The sequence below is a fragment of the Copadichromis virginalis genome, linkage group LG17 (assembly GCF_057382275.1).
Source record: "Copadichromis virginalis isolate Kocher_CV1m ecotype Utaka linkage group LG17, C_Virginalis_male_GT1.1, whole genome shotgun sequence".
Lineage (NCBI taxonomy): Eukaryota > Metazoa > Chordata > Actinopteri > Cichliformes > Cichlidae > Copadichromis > Copadichromis virginalis.
The window spans coordinates 30,344,191-30,367,226 of NC_140634.1; the positions used below are offsets into that span (position 1 = coordinate 30,344,191).

General features: G+C 39.4%; 1 protein-coding gene across 1 annotated transcript in view; it reads right to left on the minus strand.

Annotated features, from left to right (window-relative positions):
* Positions 1-23,036, minus strand: part of cacna1c (calcium channel, voltage-dependent, L type, alpha 1C subunit) — a 218,339-nt gene that overhangs the window by 153,403 nt on the left and 41,900 nt on the right. The window contains exons 2-3 of the mRNA XM_085437765.1: positions 9,804-10,236; positions 2,932-3,037 (exon numbers count right to left, since the gene is read on the minus strand). Of these exons, the coding sequence (XP_085293891.1) occupies positions 2,932-3,037; positions 9,804-10,236 (539 nt within the window). The remainder of the gene's footprint in view (positions 1-2,931; positions 3,038-9,803; positions 10,237-23,036) is intronic.

Genomic DNA, 23,036 nt, shown 5'->3' on the forward strand with positions numbered 1-23,036 from the left:
CAGTCACCAGATCTCAAACCAATAGAGCACCTTTGGGATGTGGTAAAACGGGAGATTTGCCTCAGGGATGCATGACTGACAAATCTGTAGCAATTGTGTGATGCTATGATGCCAATATGCACCAAAACCTCTGAGGAATATTTCCACCACCATATTTTTTGTACCGTCACACATTTGACGACATCTGTGTCTGAGTGAAACGAGATCTGAACCACTGATGCCTCCACACATTAATCAGCCAGACAGCTGTGCAATAGATCTATCCCCCCACCCGCCTAAAAAAAAAAAGTACTTTTTGATTTAAGTTGCCTAGTTGTTAATACTGCACAGACACAGACACTTACATATACATGGTTCGCCTGTATATTTAAGACTCTGGTCCATCTGCGCACTGCTTCCTGTCTGTCAGAAGGTTATAAAACTAATTGAGCACAGCTGTAGTGGTTGTGTGTGTTGTATCTGTTCATTAACTTAGGAGGTGGGGAGGGGCCACCCTTAGGGTCCAAAAAAGAAAAAAAAAAGAAAAACTTGGCTAAAATATATGACTTGACACTAGTTTTGTTTAGGCCTTGCATTTTATCTAACAGTGTTCCTCACAGTGTGCCAGGGCTTTGTGCTTTATACGGTTTCAGAACACTGAAGCCCTCTACGGTGCTTCCATACGGTGGGAAAAACTGAGAGACTTATTACACAGTTCAGATTTCAAATAAAAACCTCTTCTGCACTGAAAGACAAAATAATATTTACATAAAACAGAATTTCCATTTGGGTTTCCAACATGAATGACTGCGCTAGCTGCTTTTCACCTGAAAGTTCAGCCTTTCTCGATGCCTCTGAAGGATCAAGTTCTGTCAGTCTGTGCTGCTAATCTTATTAACGGTTTGATAACATAAATAGAACCTTTCAAATTATATGAAAGAGTGTGATTAAAGAGCTAAAAAGCAAAGCGTGATAAGCAGAGAGAGTAGGTGATGGGCATGGATCTAGAAGATAAAAAACAGCTGTCTGTTTGCTGACTCATATGCACCTGCTCTGACACTGTATCTTTATGCAAGAAATTAGAGGGTTGGCATACAGTTAAACAAATAAAAACAAATATTTAATCATTCACAGATGTGCTGTAAGTCCAACACAACATTATGAGTATGCAAGGTGAAAAAAGCCTAAATGGGGCCTCTTTTTCTGCTATTTGTATTCAGAAGACAAGACGGAACCATTCTCCAAACATGTAGAGATGTGTGGAAATGTGAAGGCCATAGTAAAGTGTGAGTTGTACAAGATATCCTTAGGAAGAAGGAAAGAAAGAGTTGGAAACAGAGTGCCAGATGTTACAAGGCCTCAGAGGGATTAGTCTCCTCTAACTATAAGGTTTTGTCTGCATACAGGATTTTTTGGCATCTCCCAAAGAGGTTTTAGCCAGAGCCAAAGGAAAGATCACCAGCATTATATTAACATTCGTTTTTAACCAAATATAGAAGAATTCTATGAAATAACAAGAAAATGCATAGATTTCTGTCACATGAGTTAAAATAGACTCACTATTTTAACAGTCACAGTCAAGCCCTAGAGATTCGAGCCAGGAAAAACCCTGTAACTATACACTGGCATACATTTGCCAGCTGACACACACATTCACACATATGTGACGCACATAAATCACATGTACAGTCGAGTCTAAAAGTTTGGAACCACGCTGAATATCAGTCATAGAAACCTGGAAATCCTTTGAGCACTTGGAAACATTTTAAAACACAAGAAGCTGAGACGCTAAATGTGAAGAATCAAGTGTGCTAAAGGAGGGCTAAATAGAGGACTTCTCAATATGAACTCATGGCTAGGCTGAAGGATTCTTAGGGGGAAGTGTAAGTCACATCAAATGCTTTGTGGAAACTGGTTCAGCTGTTTCCCAAGCACGGTCAGGCAGAACAAAACTGACCACATAATCAAAAGATCAATACATCAGGCATTATTTTCACTGAAAGACAGAAAAGTAGCTTCACCACAGTTGCGGGATTTGCTAAATGAAGTACACAACACTTCAGTCCACTAAAGTGGACTGTAATAATCTGCAAGCACCTGACCACAGCCTCACTGAGCATTTATGGGGACACTTTATGACTGAAAAAGCCAAGCATTCCTAACATCACAAGAAGCTTATCAAATCGTGGCTGAGTTTAATGTGTCATCATTGTGGTTACTGTCAGTGTAGCTCTGAAACCCATTTAAATTTTTCAAAGGTTTAATACAAAGCTTTTTATCAACTCTTAACATATGAATGAACAATGCAAAAATACAATTTGCAAATCTCTTTTTATTAATAACTCATTTTTTCTTCAATATGTAACATTTAGTACAATATGAAAGAAGAAAGAAAGAAAATCAGCCAGTTAAAACAAGTCAAGTCAGGCCACCAACAAAAGTTCGCAGTTCCTCAGTGCAGACCAAAATGATGGTTTTGCCCACAAAAAATGAGGCCTCATCTTTGAGCAGATTAACCCACAAAGCTTTGTATATTTCATACAACTCTGAACTCAAGTTAAAAGTTATAATCAATAACCTTTTCAAAAAATTAGGGTAATTCCATGCCCGTTTTCCCCAAAGTTTCTGCCTTTCATTAATTTTACTCGCTCATTCTTATGCTGTACCTTCGCTAACTTGGCAAAACCGCATACAGTTCATGACAGTAAATCATACAAGGATGAATCAACTGGAAATGTGCAAATTACACGCTAGAACGCTAAGGAAAAACAGCAAATGCTGCTGATGAATTGCTTAATAAATCACCCCCTACAAACACAAGGTAACTCAAGTGTCAGGCCGAAGCAACAGGACTGCAAAAACATACCCAGTGAACCAAGCAGCATCTATTATACCAAACCGCAAGCGAGCATACTGAGCTGTAAAAGAGCTTAAATATCATGCACTACTCACCAAGTTGGAGTTGGTGGCGTTCGAGTCATCCTCAGGAAAGGGGATGTAGACAGCTAAGGCCACACAGTTGGCAAAAATTGTCATCAGGATGATGATCTCAAATGGTCTGAGTGAAAAGTTAAGGTGGAATAGTGTACACAAAACAAGAGATACAGAGGCATTTACATAGCAATGATTATCTTGGTTTACTTGAGTACACTTTAAAAACATTAAACTGAGTCAAATACATTTCTTCTGCTTTTGGAGTACCTCTGAGTTGGTTTTAAAATCTGTGATGGAAAACACAAAATAATATAGACTCTGGTTTCTGACCTCCTTGTATAGAAAAAGTCTTCATATTAAGCATGTTGTTTCAACAGAGAAGTATTTTTAACCACAGCAATACATCTTTACATAAGCATAGGTATATATAAACATCGCAGAGTGCACAAGGAGTGTACACAAGGAGAGAGATCAAAGTCAGTGAGTTTGGCTTTTTGTTAACAATGACACACGCTGGCTTACTTAGAGACCTCTTTGTGCGTAGTGGAGGGAGGCGAGGGTTAGAGAGACGCTGCATGGCCTAATATGGGTGCGGCAAGGAGCAGGCCTGTCGCGTGGAAGACGGGATGAGGAAAGAGTGAGAGCAAGATGGAATAAGAGAGGAGAGACACAGAGGGCTTTTATTTGGAACGGTCCTTCAGAGGGGAGTGACCTCATTATTTTGGGCCTCAGAGAGAGAGAGAGAGAAAGAGAGGGGTGGGAGAGAGAGGAGAGCTACAGATAAAGAGAAAGAAAGGGAGAGAGTGTGAAGGAGAGATAGAGGAGCTCTGGTTTTCATCAACACAATTACAAACCGCCACTGCTGTCACCTCCCTCCACCTTCTTCTTGCCCTCCCTCTTCTTCTATTCTTACCTTCCTTTTCTTACTTTGTTCCCCTCCTGTCTGCCTTCACTCTCGGCTGCATATCAAATTAGTCTAGACTCCAGACCTCAAGGTATAATGTAAACAGCAATGTACTGATGACTCGAGCTGTCAAAACCTCCAATCCTGAAGACAAACCATCAGCAAAGTCATATATATTAGCTGACAGTAACATATTGCATCATACCGCGAAAGCAGTTGGGTTTTTTTTTTTGTCCTTGAGACCAGGGTTTAATTATTAACTACACTGAATCTCACTGTTGTACTTGGAAGTGGCAGTTTGGCAGGTGCTGTAACAACTGGTAAATTAATCTAATCAGCCAATCGCTTGACAGCACTTCATTGCATTTATACATGTAGACATGGTTGAGGCCACTTGTTGCATAAGAACATCACCAAAAGCACAACTCATAAAACCTTGAAGCAGATGAGCTACAGGAATTGAAGACCACACTGGATGCCACTCTTGTCGGCTAAGAACAGGAAACTGAGGCTATAATTCACATGGGCTCACCAAAATTGAACAATAGAAGATTGGAAACATGTTGCCTGGTCTGATGAGTTTCAATTTCTGCTGCTACATTCAGACGGTAGTGTCAGAATTTGATGCAGAAATCATTAAAGCATGGATCCGTCTGGCCTGTCATAAACTTCTTATTTAGAGTTGCAGATGGTAAAAAATAAATCAACATTCAGATATGGTTAGAAGTTTACATACATTCAACATGGGCATGAATGCCATGGTAATTTGGGGGTTTTAATGTTTTCTTTGAACTGTTCCAGAGTGGAATGATTCTGCAGCACACATCTTAAATGACTTTAAAAAAACAAACAAAAAAAAAACAAGAATTGGATGCAAAAGTCTGAATTTACTTTGGATTTTCTCGTTTTAACCCCAACAAGTTCTACAGATCACAGCCTTATAGTCTTCTGAAGTATTGCTTGCAATAGGTTTAGATGACCAATAAGAAATGGGTAAGTAATTCCCCAAAAATGGCCCCAACAATTTTAGCAATCATACTACTTGCACCATTAATAATTGCTGTGTGACTAGAAACAGACCTCCTATTCATTTTAGAGGCTTAACTTCTGTTGTAAGAACAGCACTGTAAACACATAAAAGAGAAAGAGCTTCAAATTATTACCATCAAGCAAATGTTTTGTTTATGTTTGGATTAAGAATTGACTCTTGAACACCATCGGCCACGAGATCATTCAGCTCGTTCAGCTTGGGACCAAAATGCATCAAAGTTAATCACTCACCCTTCTACCAAGGGCTCATTAAACTCACTTCAGACATATGGGGACCCACTGAAAAATAGGCCTGTGACTCATTCTGCATTCCTGACCCATAATTTCAAAAACCCTTGAGGTCTGCTTCCATCAGCATGATAATAAATCTACTGTCTGCTGTGCTGTTGAGAGCAAAACAACACTTGGAGGAAATTTGGGGGGTCTGTACCAAATCTATTCGTAACGTACATTAATTAGCATAACAACAATAGCAATATGCATCTTTAAGACCACAGGAAATAAAGAAATATCACTGGGAATCAACATTTTGCTGCAAGCAAACTGAGAGCTCTAAAATTAACCAGAGTAAATAAAATTGAAATCAACATCCATGAAGCTGAGAGGCTTTTACGGCTGATACATATTCTGCATTCTGACAGGCTAACTGTGTTGCTTGGAACAGAATTTCACTTTGGGATTGCATCCTAGTACCCCTGAAGCTGTTATTTCTAGAGCTTCTCTCTGTACAGTTGGATCACATAAACGCCACATACAGTTTACAATAACTCAGATAATCTCTTATCTTTTCAAAAGCCCGTAAGGAATCTGGGCTATACTTATACTATCGAGGAGAGTGAGGTTACTTGTTATGCTGATATCCCGATATCTAGTTTCCTGAGTTTGAAAATGTATACGAACAGTGCAATTCTTCATGTAAGCCTGTGGAGTTTATTAGCTGTAGCTGGGAAGTGTGTGCATGCATGTGTCTGTTTGTAAATGCGCTAAATAACACCTTTTGAAAATGACAACTTAGTGTGATTTCATATAGAGAACATGGTAGTTAGGAAGATGTCCCTCTCGCTGACCTTGCAGCGTGCAGGTAATGTTTCCAGGCTATAATTACACAGCACGCGAGAGCACTGTGTGTCTGTGTTTTAGTCCTTTATCATCTGTGATCAAGTACGTGTGTGTTCTTCAAGAGTGTTGCTGTGTGTTCTCTAATCTGAGTGTGTGCTTGTGTGAGCTTAGACAGGCCCCATTGACCTGTTGAGAGCAGCAGCAGTTGTCATGGTAACAGAGGAGGAAAAGCGGAGGATTTTGGATCTCTATCTCCAGAGACAGAGGTACTCACAGTACACAGGACATGCACGCATAAAGCCTCACATATATAAACAAAACATACACCAGAGTGGACACCGAGTCACCCACATGTTCAACAGCATGCCCGCACTGCAGTTACGAAGGACATCCCATAGCAGGGAGGTTAAATAGAAAAGCAGAAAAACAAAGACTTGGTGTTAATGGTGTTAATTGTGTTTCTTCCACGTTTCTTCGTGACTCAGAGGCCATGCCTTTTTAGCTGCAGTTTTCTTTAAGAGCACATTTTAATGTCCATTTTCTTTCTGTCACCTCACCAACGCTCTTTTCCTTCCCACACTGAGCAGTTTAAATGAATGATTTCAGGGAATTGTGGCTAATAATCTCATCAGTTCACTGGGTTAGATTGTTCCAGCAGCCCTCAGGGTTTATTCATGCTTTTGGCTTATATTTTCCAGCTTCTGCACAGCTGGACAGTTGATAGGTTATTGGCACGATAATGACAGATACACAAGGTGACCGTCGGGACGACACGCTCACCGTTTCCATAAACAAACTCAATAATATAGGTCTGACTCCACTTTCATGAATTCATGGCAGATTCACAAGTTAACCTGCATGATGGAGGGAATCTATGTAAATGGAAACTTTTGTTCAAATTAAAATTTGTGAAACTTAAGCACTTTTTTCGTTGTAGTTTTTTGATAAATATAGCCTGTAATGTCAGGCTCAGACGATAACAATGGCCACTGTGCCAGGCTAGGCTAGGTTATAGTCATAAAATTTGCTTTTTGATGACTGAAAGACCTGAAAGACGAGAGTCTGATCCTTGACTATTCCTGCTTCCTGTCTTTCACCATATTCATGACACAGTTGGAAAGGAGGCTCTAGCTAGCAATTTACAGGAAAAGAATGTAAAGAGACATTAGCAACTAACCACCTAGCTAAAGCCAAAGTATCCTTCCCATTTTGTTTTTCCAGGTGTAAAGTTGTACAAAGCACAGCTCTTAATACTACGAATTTTGTAGTATCCACAATGGGTTAGTGGAAAATCTAGAAAACCTTACATGGTGGGGCAAAGCAGGGGCAAATTACCAAAATATCCACAAAAACCATTTAAAGTATCATTATCTCATCTAAGAAAACAAACACAAAGGGATTTTTCTACAAGTTTTAAAGCAGAACAACTTTGTTCACACCGTGCAGTACTCACTGGCAAAACAATGGCACAGACAAAAAGTATTTTAAGGACATAAAAGTTGGGGCGGCTGCCGGATGTGGCAAGTTTCTACAGCAGGGGGCCAGTTGCTCCCCTTGCCCCCTTTAGATCTGTCCCTGCTACAAAAAGAGCTAGTATAGCATATTCATCTTTCTGTCTGGAAGTCATTAGGCAGCCCAAATGCAGTGTTGTTTTTTGTTCATTAACAGACACTAAGGGGTAAAACAATTAACAGTAATGCACAATCTCAGCTTTCTGATCTGGACATTATCAAGTAGTCTGAACAATGTTTTTCAGACTAGCTTATAGTGTGAACATGTGAGGTCCATTAGAGCCTATAATATTATCAACACTGATTTATTGTGACTTGTTAATTTGTTAATGCAACCCACCCAGCACATGCATTAAAACACATACTTCCTATATCTTCTTCTATTTCCTACCATTTTGCACTGCTTTCTACTTCCTTCCTCTTCTCTTCCCTTATGATCCTTCTATTCTAAACCCACACCTCTACCTCCTTCCCTCCACTCCACTCACTATTTTCTTGTTTACCTTTTCCGTCCTCCCCTCAATCTCTCACTCCCTCCGTCCCTTCTCTGTTACTCAGCTCCATTATCTCTCCTGTCGACATCAATGTCCTGCCCACATCCCTGCCTTTCTCATTTTCCTGACCCCTCCTTTTCCTCTCCTTCTGTTCCTCTAAGAACCGTGTGCAATTGTGCTCTTGCTGAGTCGAGGCTTATGTGGACATGCACCTACTATTGATTATTTTGAGTGTGACACAGGCCATTTCTGTCTATCTCTCCATTTCCCCGTCTCTTTCGCACCCTGAGGGAGAACCATGTCATTATGTTCAGGAACTTAAAAATAGATTTTAAAAAAACAAAACAAAACTGGAGAAGTAGGGTTGAAAGGAAGAACAGTAAGAATTTGGGATTTGGGTGGACAGAGGGAGGGTTGGCTATTAAATGCTGAGACTCCTAGGTGGAGGATGGGGGGTGGGGGTAAAGGATGAACAGAGGTGTGGATGGACCTGGGGGAAAGAGGATAAATACACTTTGAAATAGCAAGGGGAGAAGTGTGAAGGAGGGATGAAAATGAGACAATTTTTTCATCCTCCTGTGAGAAAACAGAAATAAAGAATGTAAGATGAAAGAGAAGAGTAGTAAAAGAGGGAGAAGGGCAGGCAGAGGAAGGGGAGAAGGGATTAAGACTACTGAGTGAAGAGGGAAAATCACACTTATTGAGAGCTAGAGGACAGAGAGAGATTGATTAAAGCCCCATACGAACGGGATTATCATTATGGGGGGGGGGGGGGGGAGGGATAAAATATTCTCAGTGGACCATGGAAATTTTTACTCATTGTCCTGGAAAGAAGTTTTAAAGTTAAAATTAAAGAATGGGAATGGATGTCCAGTAGGACAAAAAGGCCCAAAAGACATACATAAATCCACTTTGAAATAACAGAAAAAGACGCTTCAGAATCAGCTTTTTGTAAATCCACCTGTGCATCCTCTACCAGTTATTAATCATACATATAAAAACATCAATTAGCTATAATTCTATTTTTTTATTACATGCTGTTCCATCTGCGTCTCTCCAATAATTTCATCCTAAATCTAAAAAACAAGGGGGTGGAATATGGTTGCAGTAAGAACTGTATATAAAAGATGGATGTAGCTTCTGGGCCTTAAAGGTGAGCCAATGAGGAAGTGCTTTAAGCTTGTATTCTATACAATGGCCAGCAGAGGGAGAATATCTTTTTCTTTAGAAGTCTGGGAAAACTGTAATTGCCCCCCTTGCTCTATAACCTTTGCTAATACTTTACTCATGAATTTATGGGCTTTTGGGAAGGATTTGAATCACCGTTTGACTGACAAGTTTCTACTCTGGGAGACTGCTATATATATATATATATATATATATATATATATATATATATATATATATATATATCACTTACTCGGATTCACCCCTTTCTCATCACATCCAGTTTTAAAACTCAAAAATGCCAACAACAAAAAAGCTTAGCTTGAGGCTTCACAACGGGACAGGACCAATAAAGAAATACGATCAGATAAAGTCCGTGGTTTGCAGTTGAAACATATTTATCCTACATGTATATGTTTGCACAGGAACATTATATATAGTTGTAAAATATAGAAATGTCATCATATAACTCTCCAGTACAATAATAATAATAATAATAATGGATTGGATTTATATAGCGCTTTTCAAGGCACCCAAAGCGCTTGATAAAGATGGGCCATAACCCTTTACATTTTGAAACTGACATGGACAAATTCTACTTTTAACTGATTTTCTTTAGACTATGCAACCAATTGATAAGGATCTGATCTATGAGAAAGCACTACACAGGGAACAACCCTCTGCCCATAGTTTGTTGAAGGATACTTCCACTCTACGATGCTGATGCAGGCCCTGCGGATAGGATTCTTGAGTGTGAGGCAGAGTAGAGCTCGTGGCGGCCTTGTGGCTGTCGTTGTGGTTTGTTTCTTGGGTTTAGCGGTATAGTGCTGTCTCTTCCGTTGCGTGGAGCTGGCCGTGGAGATGGGCCCTCGCCCTCCGGACCCAAGCCCCGCCCCTCCACCCGATGCAGCATTACCCATCATCTTCGCCTGCCGCGCGGCATCGATCGCCGCCTGCCAGCTCAGGGCTGCCCCCGGTGTGGGGATGTGCTCTGGAGCCAGACCAACCACGCCCACTCCATGGTTGACCCCGCCCCCTCCTCCACCATGGTCGCCATGGCTAGTGCCACCACTGTGCTCATTGGTCAGGCCAGGTGGAGGAGGTCGAGGAAGAGGAGGAGGGGGAGAGTAGTCGGAGCCTGGAATTGAGAAAAAGAGAAAAGACAGAGGAGACAGGAAGTTAGCTACATAAATTTATGGATTACTTATAGAAGGGATTTGCTTCAAAAACTGTTTAGTTTGTTGGTTTGTTAGATTATTCTGAATATTCTGAAGAGGCTGGATAAAGCACAAACTCATCAGTTATGATGCCCTGTACTTTGTATTTTTGTTAGCTATCGAGTTCAAAAGAGCTAACCGCTTTAACTGAAAGTCTAAGGTCTTGACAATGTTGTGATGTCTTCATCACAAGCCATCAAATGTAGTACTTCAACATCCATGTGAAAGACTTGATGGCACTAGTAGCACTTGTGCATGGCTGGATCCCTCAATCAGGAATTTAGCAATGTCTACTTGGGGAGATTAAAAACAACTGAGTAGCAAACAGTTCTTTGGGTGTAGTTGTAGGGAACTAACATGTTTAAAATGATAGGTCTCCCAGCTTTAAAGATTAATACCCACTGAAAAATCCAGAACGTGTTTAGCCCTGAAAAGAATAAGACTGGGGACAACAAATGCTTGTATTGAAATAAAAGATAAAAAAAAGAAGAGAGAGACAGAATTACAATAATCTCTGTGAGATTACATAGTTTTACGCAAACAAATCGTGGGAATAAGACGGTGTAAAACAAAGACACCGGATTAACCATACTGTATGCTTAGCCAGATTAAAGACAGTTATAATATCCTCTCAGCCCTCCTTCTCTCTGACAACTCAGCAAATGTTTCCACTGTGCATATAGATTATACGCTGAAATTTTATGCAAACAATTATTATTCACACAAAGCCAAGCGTGCAAGTGCACATGGAAATTTTCTACAGATGGAAGAAGTAACAGTGCTTTGCAGAGACAAGGGTGTGTTTGTGAAACAGTAGTCAGAGCTACTGATATCAAAGCAGAAAATGTTTGTTTTTAATGATTAAAAAGAAAAACTAATTTTAAAATTGTTAAATTGTTTGAACGCAATAGATTTAGTAGATATACTATTTAATCATACAAACTGGAATATATATCATTATCTCGATGTTGCAGTGCCATATAGTAGATCACTAGATCTTTTAGCACAACTAATGCATGGTGGAAATGAAAAGCTTAATCTTTGTAGATTTAGCAATGTCGAATTCATAAATCTCATAAAGTGAAATTCTTTTGGAAGAGGAAGAATCCAAAAGTTAAAGAACCTCTGTAAAGTTAATCCATCCTGTGCTGTTGCAACAGAGATAAGGAGCTAGAAAGACAGAGGAAGGAGAAATGTGAGTGGGTTCAGAGGGAGGAGGAGGAGAGAAGTAGATTTATCCTACAATTACAGGGCATTCACAATGTCTGCTAAAATCCTGCTCCTCTCACTTCACTGCTACAGGTTTTTACAAATGCACTCACACTGGGCGATGGCCTGAGGGAACAGTACATCACATCCTGAGGACTATAGTGACTATAACACATGCACAGAGTGTATATACATCTATCGCCTAATCATCTGCAAGTGCTGCTTTCTTACTCAGTCACAGTAAAGTAAAAATAGGACAGCAATATCCCTGTGACTAGGGAAAATGGATGGTTGCCTGGTGATTGGACTAAAAAAATTTTTTCGTATTCAGCGACTGAATGCAAGTAGTTGCGGTGATTGATTGTCAACATGTCGTAATCCATCTCAGTCAGTCTGTGCCGATGAACGGAACTGGCCTGCAAAATATTTTTAACATATTTGCGTTTATAAGAGTTAATTCGCATATCATCACAAACAAATTGCATGTAATTGCCAAACTGATAGCCGACTGATAGCGTTTCATCGCCATCTTGAAGCGTCAAAGTTGTTTTGAAAACAGCAGCTACCTGCAAGTGGTCACAAACCTGGTCCTTGTCTTCGAAGAAACTATTTCAAAGGCAACAAGATTATAAATTCATTGTGACTGTAGCATTATCCACAGAATTTGACTCATCAAGAGCAACTTAGAAGGGTGCTGGCAAATCTCACATGCTTTTTGGCAATGTAAAACATAATAATTTATCCCTTACTAAAGATATATTAAAATTCATTACTGAAGTTGCTAATTACTTAATCAGTATAATTAGTTCCCTATTTTTCTTTCCCTCTCTTTTTAATCCATGTACCATGCCTCTAACAACAACTCTTAAGCCTCAACAAGCACACTGAATCTTCAAATATGTACAGCTACTGGACTCTGATACGCCCATGAAAAACAGTACAACCATCTTAAATGTGCTTGTATTTAAATGCTACTTAAGTGATCCAAAAAAGTCCAATATTTATATAAATATGCATGACAATGATGATGATAACTGTGTTAGGCATTCAATCATAAAAACAAGAAAACACAAATATTATACACACATGACAGAAAGAAACAACACACTGGACTTATTTGAGAAGTTAGTTACTAATTTCAGCATTTTTTGCATGCAACTGTGGCGTAAACCATAGATAGATAGATAGATAGATAGATAGATAGATAGATAGATAGATAGATAGATAGATAGATAGATAGATAGATAGATAGATAGATAGATAGATAGATAGATAGATAGATAGATAGATAGATAGATAGATAGATAGATTTACTGATGCATTCATGGTAGCAGGCCTAATTTTATTGACTTTATACCATTAATAAGTTTAATGTAACCAAAAAAACCCACAATGGTACAGCTAGATATAGCTATATTAAGACATTGTAGAAAATTATCCGTAGCCTACTTTGCTTAAATGGCCTACAGTGAATAAGATGTTATGCGCATACAGCTACATTTACTTTGCACAACACATTTAGAAATATAGCAAAGAGCTAGCTACTCTGACTCACAGCTATCACCAACAAGTTAACTTGGGATCAAGGACTTTTTGCAGCACTGCAGAAGTCAAGACACAAAACCATAATACAGCAATGACATAAAAATAACTTAGTAGATCCTTATAATACTTGATTTAGCATGTTTACATGCCATAAGCTAGCTTAGCTAGCAACTAACACGACCTTCTGTTGGGATTAGTGACTGAAATACAACCAAAATGTAGTCTTACTGTTAATGTTATATGAAAATATGAATAGATAGCCATATTCCACTCCTTATAGTGATAACATCCGTCATTTGCTTGGCTTGTCATCCTTAAGGAAAACAATATAACTCAAAGCTAGCCTTTTAGCGAACTCTTATTCATTCTTAGTATTTATTGATATAGCGGTTTTGCATTTTCAGACTTTTCTGTTATGATTTGTTCTACTAATAATGTAGATTGCTGGTTTTATTTGTGTATGTGGGTAAGTTGTTTTTTATGGCAAGTCTGCTGTAATATTTGTTTGGATAAGTGCTATATAAATAAACTTTATTGCTTCTATTACAAAATAAACTGCAATGCCCTCAAGGTAGAAGTGGTCTTAAAAAAAACAACAAAAACAAACAAACAAATGCAGTAAGAAACAACAGCACCAGATCTGCAAATATTTAAAGAGTAGTGTGCTTTGAATAGAGCAGTCATGCCCAAGGAGGTGCTCTTTACATTTACCAGCAATGAAGTCACTTGGTATCAGATGCAGCTGTGTCCTATGAGAAAAACCACTGTGGTTTCAATTTTCGAGCATATCTTTCATCTCATTACTTGGCTGAAACTGCACTCCCCTCATTTATTTATTTATTTTCAATAAAATGAGGGGTTGATTTTAGAGATTTTCTTAAAATCAGCATAGTAAAATTTTCTTTTATCAAACATGCATTTTGGCTCTGTCTCAGATGCTCCTTTATACTGGAGCATATCTTCCTTCAGTGCGAGTTAATAACTGCTTCCTGACTTCTGTTGCACATCATCATTTCTCCTTTGCTCTCTATCTCTCACAAACGCACACTCGCAAACACACTCACACATAATCACTTTCAGCATATTGTACTGCTGTGTGATCAGTTTATCTCACATAGCCTGCTCCTCACACAGGGTGTACCCCACCGAGAGAGTGTGTTTGTTAGTATGTGTGCTGTATGAGCGAGTTTGAGAGGATTAGAGGCAAGTATACTTTAATAATACTAATCTGTCTGACCGCGTGTCTCTCCTGTGCATCCGTCCTCTCACATGCATATGCACGGACATGTGTTTGTGTGTGTTGCACAAGCTTATGTGACTGACTATAATTCTATTAGCAGCTCTAATGGAAACACAGCATTCCATGGAAATATGATTCCTAGAGAAAGGGAGAGGTGGGACAAGCAAAGGATGAGGAAAAGGATGGAGGATGAAGGGAGTTTAAACCATGAGAAAGAGTGGGATGAATGGAAGAAGAGGCTGAAAGACTAACGAAGGGGAAAACAAAAATATATGAATGACATCAGAAAAAGCGAACAGAAAAAAGTGTAAAGGACTTAAAACCACTATTGTCATTACACAACACTGTAATGGCAATAGTGGTTCATTTTTATGCTGTTATTGTTATTGTTATTTTAGTAGACTCGCAGACATAAGGTTCTTCATTTTCAACATCTATCCACCACAGGTTTTGTGGTGTAGCTCCATTTAGGCCAGGCTAACTCATCATAAATGTTCTTTTGTCTGTGCTTTCATGTTACTCTGATGAATATAACTCACCTAAACATTGTTGCAAGACTAAGCACCTGCTTCCAATAGCAAAGGCAAGCCCCAAAAGCAGTGACCTCCCCCAGCTGAACCACACCGCCAAAACTGATCAGAAACTGTTTGGGAGCCTCATCGGTGCCTCAGGCTCTTTGCTGTGCTTCTCAGAGTCCCCAGATCCCAGTCTGTACAAGCATCTGCAGCAAGCAGCAGAACAAAGCCAGTCCACAGAGGCCAAACCCTGAAGCCCACAGGACCCAAAGGATCTGCTGCCAACGTCACACCGGGAGACAACACAGGGCACCCCAAGGGGTCCCCTCCCTTGTGGTATATAATAATAATAAACTAAAAATGCATGAGAATTAAATGAAACAGTGATGAATTTATCTATGATCTTCCAGGGATAAATCAGGGTCAAATCAATGAATAGGAAGCAGAGGGACTTTATACATCCAGCTTTGTACTGTAAAGACAGTCAGCATTCACTCTTAATGAACTTGAAGTGAACCTGAAGTGAAACTGAGTCAAACTTCACTGTGAACTGAGCTGGAGACTGTAATGAGCCGTGATTCAAACTAAAGTCAGTGGAGCTGTTATCTACTTAAAGATAAAGACTGGCAAAAGATACTATCACTGCAACTCTAAGCACTCTGCCTCAAAATATCATTGCTGCTCTGCACTTGCACACAGACAGTATTCTCCAGATCGGTTGGTCTAATTTTGGTTACCAGCAAAGTACGGTTCCTTTGCAATTTACAGTGTCAATAACTGCATTAGTGGAAAGCTTACAAAGTATTATGCCGCTTTGCTCTGTTAATTGGCTCAACCAGATAATGAACAAAGACAAGGACCAATCAGATTATGCCATCCAAAATCATTCTCAAGTCTTTCCCTCAATCTGGTCTTTTTTCCTCGCTTCTTTTTTCACTCGTTTTTACACTCTCACTCTCCGTCTGCTTTTGAACAGGGATCTGCTTGAACGGACAGTAAAGATGCAATTATCAGTCAGTTAACTGATGATGACACCTGATCACACACTAATTGAGCTAGGGTCCACACATGCAGGCACGCACAAACATGTGTCACCTCTAATAAGACGCAGAAAAAAACTAATATTTTTGTGGCGAAAGCTGGTCTGTTTTCCATCTTATGAAAATACTATCTCCTTTGTTTTAAGTGTTCTGTTTCCTCCTCTCCTATTTTTTTCCTCCTCTTGGTCCTGATCATTGCCAAATACCCTCTTAAAAGCCTGCCCTCTATCTTTTCATCTCTATTTCTTTCTCCTTCCCTAACCCGCACCTCCTCATCCTCTCCTTCTTTTCCCCTTCCTTCTTTTCTCCCTAATCTATACAACTGTCACTCCCTCCATTGACTCTCCAGCAGCAGACAAGTTCATTTTCAGTCGTGCACCCTTCCTCCATTAATCTACCCCCACCCCTCGCCCATCGCCTCTCCATTTTTCCCTATCTCTCTTGCCTTGCTGCTTCTCACTCTTTCTCCCATCACTTGCCTCTCTGTCATCTCCAAATAGCTGACAATTATTCTTTCACTCCTGCTCTCACCCATCTCCTTAGCTGAAAAGAGAGGTTAGCCCATAACTAATCAGATCCACAACACCGCTCCTTCCTCGCCGCCTGTAGCAGTCACCTTCGGCCTCATGCCTGGACTAAGACACTAAGCAAAAGACGACACAAATAATTATTTCAGTGACAAAGATTGTCACTTCTTCCACGCTTTTCAGATCTTGAATGACATCCCATCACGCTTAACCCTCATTATCGCTGTCATCGTAAATACCAGTTGTAATGCTAATACTACTTTTTAACCAATTTATGTGTCATCCACTCACTAACGCGCACACTTACACATACATGGAGCGAGTGTACTCACAAATCCCAAAGCAAGTTAAAAGGTTTATGTATCTGTTGTACATACACACAGTCTACTCCTTCATGTACACACTGTGTGTGCATATGTGTGTCTCTCATTTGTCTCTCTCTCACACTGTCCATATGTGCCCATTATCTGGCCGAGTGAGCACGGCACACAAACACACACTCATGCATACACACCTGCTACCCTCAACACACACGCACACCTGCTCCCCTTGAAAAATAAGACACATACACACCTGCTTTTCTTAATCTATGATACTCCCCAGCAGACACACACACACACATAAAACAAGCAGGACATGCATGTAATTTACAAGGAAAATACACAAAGTGGAAATCACATGCTTGTGATTGGGGCATTGCTGAATAATCATGACAACCAAACAAACTGAAAATTTGCCACACTGCACAGAAAATTTACTGTTAATGGGCAAAAGGGCAGCCTATTGTCAGGAGAAATTCCGGCTCATTTAGCGCACACTGAAAGTAAGATGCTTCTTATTGGTTTGAACACAACCAGTCAGCACACACACCTCTGGCTCTTACAGCTGACGTAGTTTGTCCCACTTTGTGATGTCAAACACAAAGAGGTAACAGCAAGACATATTGGTTATAAATAATAAACTAACAACAAGTGCGTGTATTTGTGTTGCTCAAGCCATTTTTTTATTGTAATAGTTATTTATTGGTGTAAGCATTAGCTATAAAAATCCTGTTGATTTATTCATTAAACTAAGCAAGATACCTGGTGATGAAAAGTGAAGAAACTGTGTATGTGGATATTCCACACAAAAATGTAAATGTTGTTTGAATTATGCATTAATGTCCTGTATTCAACACTGCATGGGTTCAGCCCTCGCTCTGTCAATCATGATTCTAAAGCAGTGATTGGTTGTTGTCTCCGTATTCCCAGGAAATCACAAAGGACACGTCTTTAAAGCACAGGGTAAAAAATAAAATAGAGCTCTAATACTAATATATAGTAGTACAATTAGTTTTCAATCTGTATATCCAGGATTTAATACTGTGTGATAAATCCACCACTCTCAAAACAGTCTTATCAGTGGTTGTTTATTCACACAAATGCCGTAGCTTTCAGAAAATTAATAAAAGAAGTTCACTGCGGGACTGTAAATGTAGCTACTTGCAATTTATCCCTTTTGAAGTGACACTTGTTACAATAATGACACATTATTTTAAATCCTCAGAGGTTAACTTTAAGCCAAAGATAAGACGTTGATTTTAAGTTGTTTAATACTTTGAAAGTCAAATCAGCGCTTGGCTGACTAGTTTGAGTCTGAGCCACATCCAACGAGGTCTTATTTTTTCATGACACAGTGAAATGTGAATTCCTCTGAGATGATTTTGGGTTTTTTTTAAGTAACTTTAATAAATGTTTTGGATGCTGAGAGTCCTGAAGGTTTGGCAACAACAGGATTTTAGTTAAGGTAATAATCTGTTGTAATGTAATGTCTCGGGCTTCTTCTACCTGTCCCTTCAAAGGAATTATTTAACATTCTGGACAGCATGCTTATTCCATATCTAAATAAGTGATTAGATTAACAGCACTCTTCAAGGAGCACCCCATAAGCTTAGTTTAGAGACTCAACAAGCTTACAGTAGCTCTGTCCAAATTCTGCCTTATAGCCTCCCTAAACTTCACTTCCATTATATAGTTTGGCATTTTTAGACAGTTTCTGTGGAGTGATTTCAACTACAGTGTGTTTCTTCTTCACAACCTTTGAGTGGAAATGAGTTTAAATATTGTTTGGCAATAGTAGTAAGATCCCTGGTTTGATTCTTAGAGGAGACATAAATCTGTTGGGGATTGTGTCAGGAGCTCAGATTTGTGAAGCAGCGTTTTAGTAAGTCTATCTCCGCTTTTGATTGGCTGAGAGCTAATTAGCATGGTCATACAGCCTATTCTTTACCCAGACAAGACCTAAAAACATGAACGCAACAGTCAGAAGCCACTTTCTGTCTCAACATTGCGCCATTTACCACTATAGGTGTCAAATAGAGTCAGCGAACATCTGCCCTCTAAGTGATGTACAGTAAAAGTCACTGCAGAATGACTGGGGTATAATACATTTCAAACAGAGGGAGTGTGTCTTAATAGCTGACAAAGCATAGACACAAAGGACAAATGTGAGGGTGAAGAACGTGAGCGAAACCAGTGGAAAGGATGCCGAGAAATAAAAGAACTTAAAGGAAACAGAAGCGTGAACATGAGGAGGAGGAAAATAGAGGAGAAAGTGACGTGTAGAGGAGGAGGAGAGGCAAGAGGAGGAAGGTTCGTTCGCACTGCCTCTCCATGCCGACCTCGCATACACGAGTATTCATGCACACAGCGCAGGCAGCAGATATTAATAACTCCTTATTAATATTCATCTGCAGTGGAGAGATGTGAGGCCAGAGTAACCCAGATACGAACAGTTTTCTCTACCTGTCTTTGTGTGCGCGCGTGTGTTCCTTGCATCTAAAGTTTGTGATCTCTATCAATCTCTGCCTTAGCAATGTATATATTAACCATTTATTGGACATATTTGCTGGCTAAAACAACATAAAGAGTTAATTTCCTGAACTCTGATAAGCCACACTCCCAATGCAGAAATTCTGAATGCAGTAAGGTCAAAAGCTAAACCAACAACACACAAGTTCCACACAATAGCATCACTAACGAATGCATTTTCTCCTTTTGAGATACAAACACGCTTAAACAAAGTGGCATGCAATATTTATTAGTGGCAGGTTCCACCTTATCCACTCTCCTCCACAACTCCTGTTCGGTCCTTTTCTTTCTATTCTGCTTTTGTCTTCCTGTCTGGCTCACCTCCCACTTCACATCTGCCCTTTACTTTTGTAAAGGCCACAGTGGGCGCCTGCATTGTACAGCTTATGCCATTCAGGCATGTGTTCATCTAAAGAGCCTTTCTGTTAAAGTAAATGCATACATTTTGTAATCCCACTGAATGGAAATCATGACCTTGGCAAGGTCATTTTATGCAAAACCCACTGAGCCTTGCCTGTATAGTGCAGAATCAAGTCATTGCAGGTGGCGTGATAGTGGTTATACACAGGTTAAAATAAATAACCATCTACTAGAGGATCAGCACACTGCAAAAGAAAAATACAAATCACATACTGCATACACCCTGCAGCATCTGTATTAGCAATTTTATTCATTAATGTATGTATTCATTTAGCTCCTATAACTATAGTAGCAGGTGTGTGACACAAATCACCAAATCCTAGATTGCCTTTAACAATACCCAAACCTCAAGGAGTACGATAGTTGGAAAGACTGTATGTCTGTGCAGGTTGTCAGTCATCCTGGTCATGATAGTCTTAAGATCTTGAAAGAAGAAGGCACTCTGGACTTCTTTAAGTTTGTGAAGATGTTTTACTTCTCATCCAAGAGACTTTTCAGCTCTAAAAACAATAGGTGGAGAGTAACAGGTGTTTAAACCCTCCTCGGTTGTACACTTTGGATCGACTAATGATCCTGTGCATCATCACATGAGCCAAGTGGGAAAAAAGTTCTCAGTCATTACAAAAACTGAGAGTTAACAGTTGAACCCCTCTATCGTGTGATCCACTGAGGTCACCTGAGGCACGGTTTATGTGGGGCTCACAGGCCTCAGTTGCACCACAAGACATCTCAAAGGTAACCTTTCGACAAAATGCATGTTATCTTATAATCTCTTTAAATGGTTTAAATGCTGCATTATTGAATTTATATTGATTCTACAGCTGGGCTTTTAAAATATCACCAGCCAGATTTCAAATATTTATGGATGCCTGCTTTGGCTGTTATCTCTATCTTTTTGGCAGCCAACTAGGTCACCGTTTGCCCGCCTGGTCACTCGTTTTCTCAAGTCATCGTGTGACCATGTACCTTTCAAACAGCAGAATATATCAAATCTCTCAGCTATGCCAGCAGCAGTCGCCTGGCTTAGCCATTAAAAAGAGCCTGTTCATTTGAGTTCAACAAGAGGTTAAAAATGAAACATAAAGAATAACCAAAATGCCAAAATCAAAGACAATAAAAATGCTCAATAACAATGTGTCTTACACTCCCCATATGCCCTTAAGAAAGGATTGTATTTGCTCCAGGAGCCGCAGTAGGAGACTGTGGATGCAATCTGCAGCTGAGATGAGGAGGGATTGTGTGAAGATGTGTTACTGCGAAGCAGAGCGTTGATGATAAGCAGTTACAAATTGTAACACCACTTTCTGTGTGACCAAAATCAAACAAAAAAGCTTTCAGTCTTTTATGATTTTTTCTCCTTTTTTAAAAAATTTCTTTTAAAGATTGTCTTCAGGTGCTGAGAGAGTGAAGGACTCACAACACAATGTAGTGAGGCAAACATCCCAGTACAATTAGCTTGAACAAAGCTGGGTTTCTTTCTTGTCAGCTGCCTCCTGTGGGAAGCTTTCTTTTTGTTAACTAGGCCAAAACGAATTTAAAAATCAATATTTTGAGTTTATCTAAGCAATAATAAATTCACATTTCACAGCTTCGCGCTCAGTCTGCTTTTAATCTTCAGTTTAGATCTGAAATAGATTTTTCTTAAGTGTTTTAACAATATTACACAGATATGCATATGCAAACAATTAGTTTGATTTCACTGAGCTAATTTCAGTTAATTAAAAGGTGAAAGTCTCACCAGCAGGTTCCCTTTGACTGCTGTCTCTTGAACTTAAACAGGTCCTATTGGGAAAGCCTGCATTTAAAAACGCTGTTAATTGTTTAACATTAACTCAGTTCCTGACAAATCCATATTATTCAAGCTTCTCACAAATAAACTGTAATGTTTACATTATAATAGACCTTAGGATTTTAACACCACTGCACACATCACCTCAACCTTACAGCTGATACAGGTCACCCCAGATATAATAAATCATAAGTGATGATAAGAGATGGATCAAGCATTCAATCAGGGCTGAAACTGTATTTTAAATCGTATTCGTATTCTATTCAAAATTGTGTTCTCATAAAATTAAAACTGCCTTGTTACTGTAAGTTACAAAAGGCTGCTGGATAAATTATTAATGAATGCATTTTTATTTTAAAATGATCATTGTAGCCTGTAGCTACAATAATACTTGAAATACTTGAATCTTGCTTGTGGCTTTCATAAACATCACTGTGACTGTGTACCTTGCCATAAAAACAACAGCTAATCTAGTTAGAACACACGGTTCAATTCAGATTTCACTTATTTATGACTTGTTCATTACCTTAGCTGTGCTGGCACAGAGTCAGAGCATGCAAAACCCTCAACCTCTGGGCAACCACTTTCGATCTCAAGGTGACAACACAAGTCGCACATATAGGCCAAACAATCTGACACCAAACAACTGCAGTTCAACTTGAACTGAAAGCAGTCACTCACACTTTGGCAAATTTTTATGAATAACTGCCATTTAATCTATGAATGTAGACAGATCCCCTACAAGTTGCAACCAATTGGAGTCTATCTGATCTGTAACGATTCTTTTTGCAACAGGCGACTCAGTTCAGCCTGTTCCTAGCAGGTTGCATTGTGAATATATTCCCATATAAAAGCAAGGATGCTAAGTGCCTACTTCATTTTGCAGTTAAATCTACGGTGGCCCTGAGAGACCAAACAGACTGCAACTTAAGAAAACACCAGCAATAAGAAAAACACTGCAAAAGCACACAAAACACAACAGAAATAGGAAAAACTACAATGGAAATAGGAAAAAAGAAAACAGAAATAGGAAAAAACAGATTTCCGAATAGTGATGTGTTGGTTGCGAACGAAACGGCTCTTGGAGCCGGGTCTTTGAAGTGAACAACACGAGTCTGCTTATTGGGAGCCATGTTTTGATTTTTTTTTCTCTCTCTCTCACCCTCTCTCACTTTTTTCCTGCTTTGTCTCTAGGGGCCACCATATATATTTATATATAAACATATATAAATAAAACCACATTTTTTTACATTAGTAATTCCTTTTGTGCATAATTTTAGATTGTTGTTGATAATAAATTAATTAAAACAACCTGAAGATCCAGTACGGCCCCGGTTGGGAACCGAAAGAATCGGATCTTTTTAGTGAGGCGAGCCGAAAGAGCCGATTCTCTAAAAAGAGTCGGAATTCCCATCACTATTTCCAAACGCACAAGGGAAATGTTTCTGGGGAGACAATAACCCGACGGACCAATTGCAGGAACCAAAATATGCTAAGAATTGCGCTGGGAGACACTTAAAAGAAGTGGAGGATCTATCGGTTTTGTGAGGAAAGAAAAGATGAGAGGTAAGCGTGTTAACCTAACTT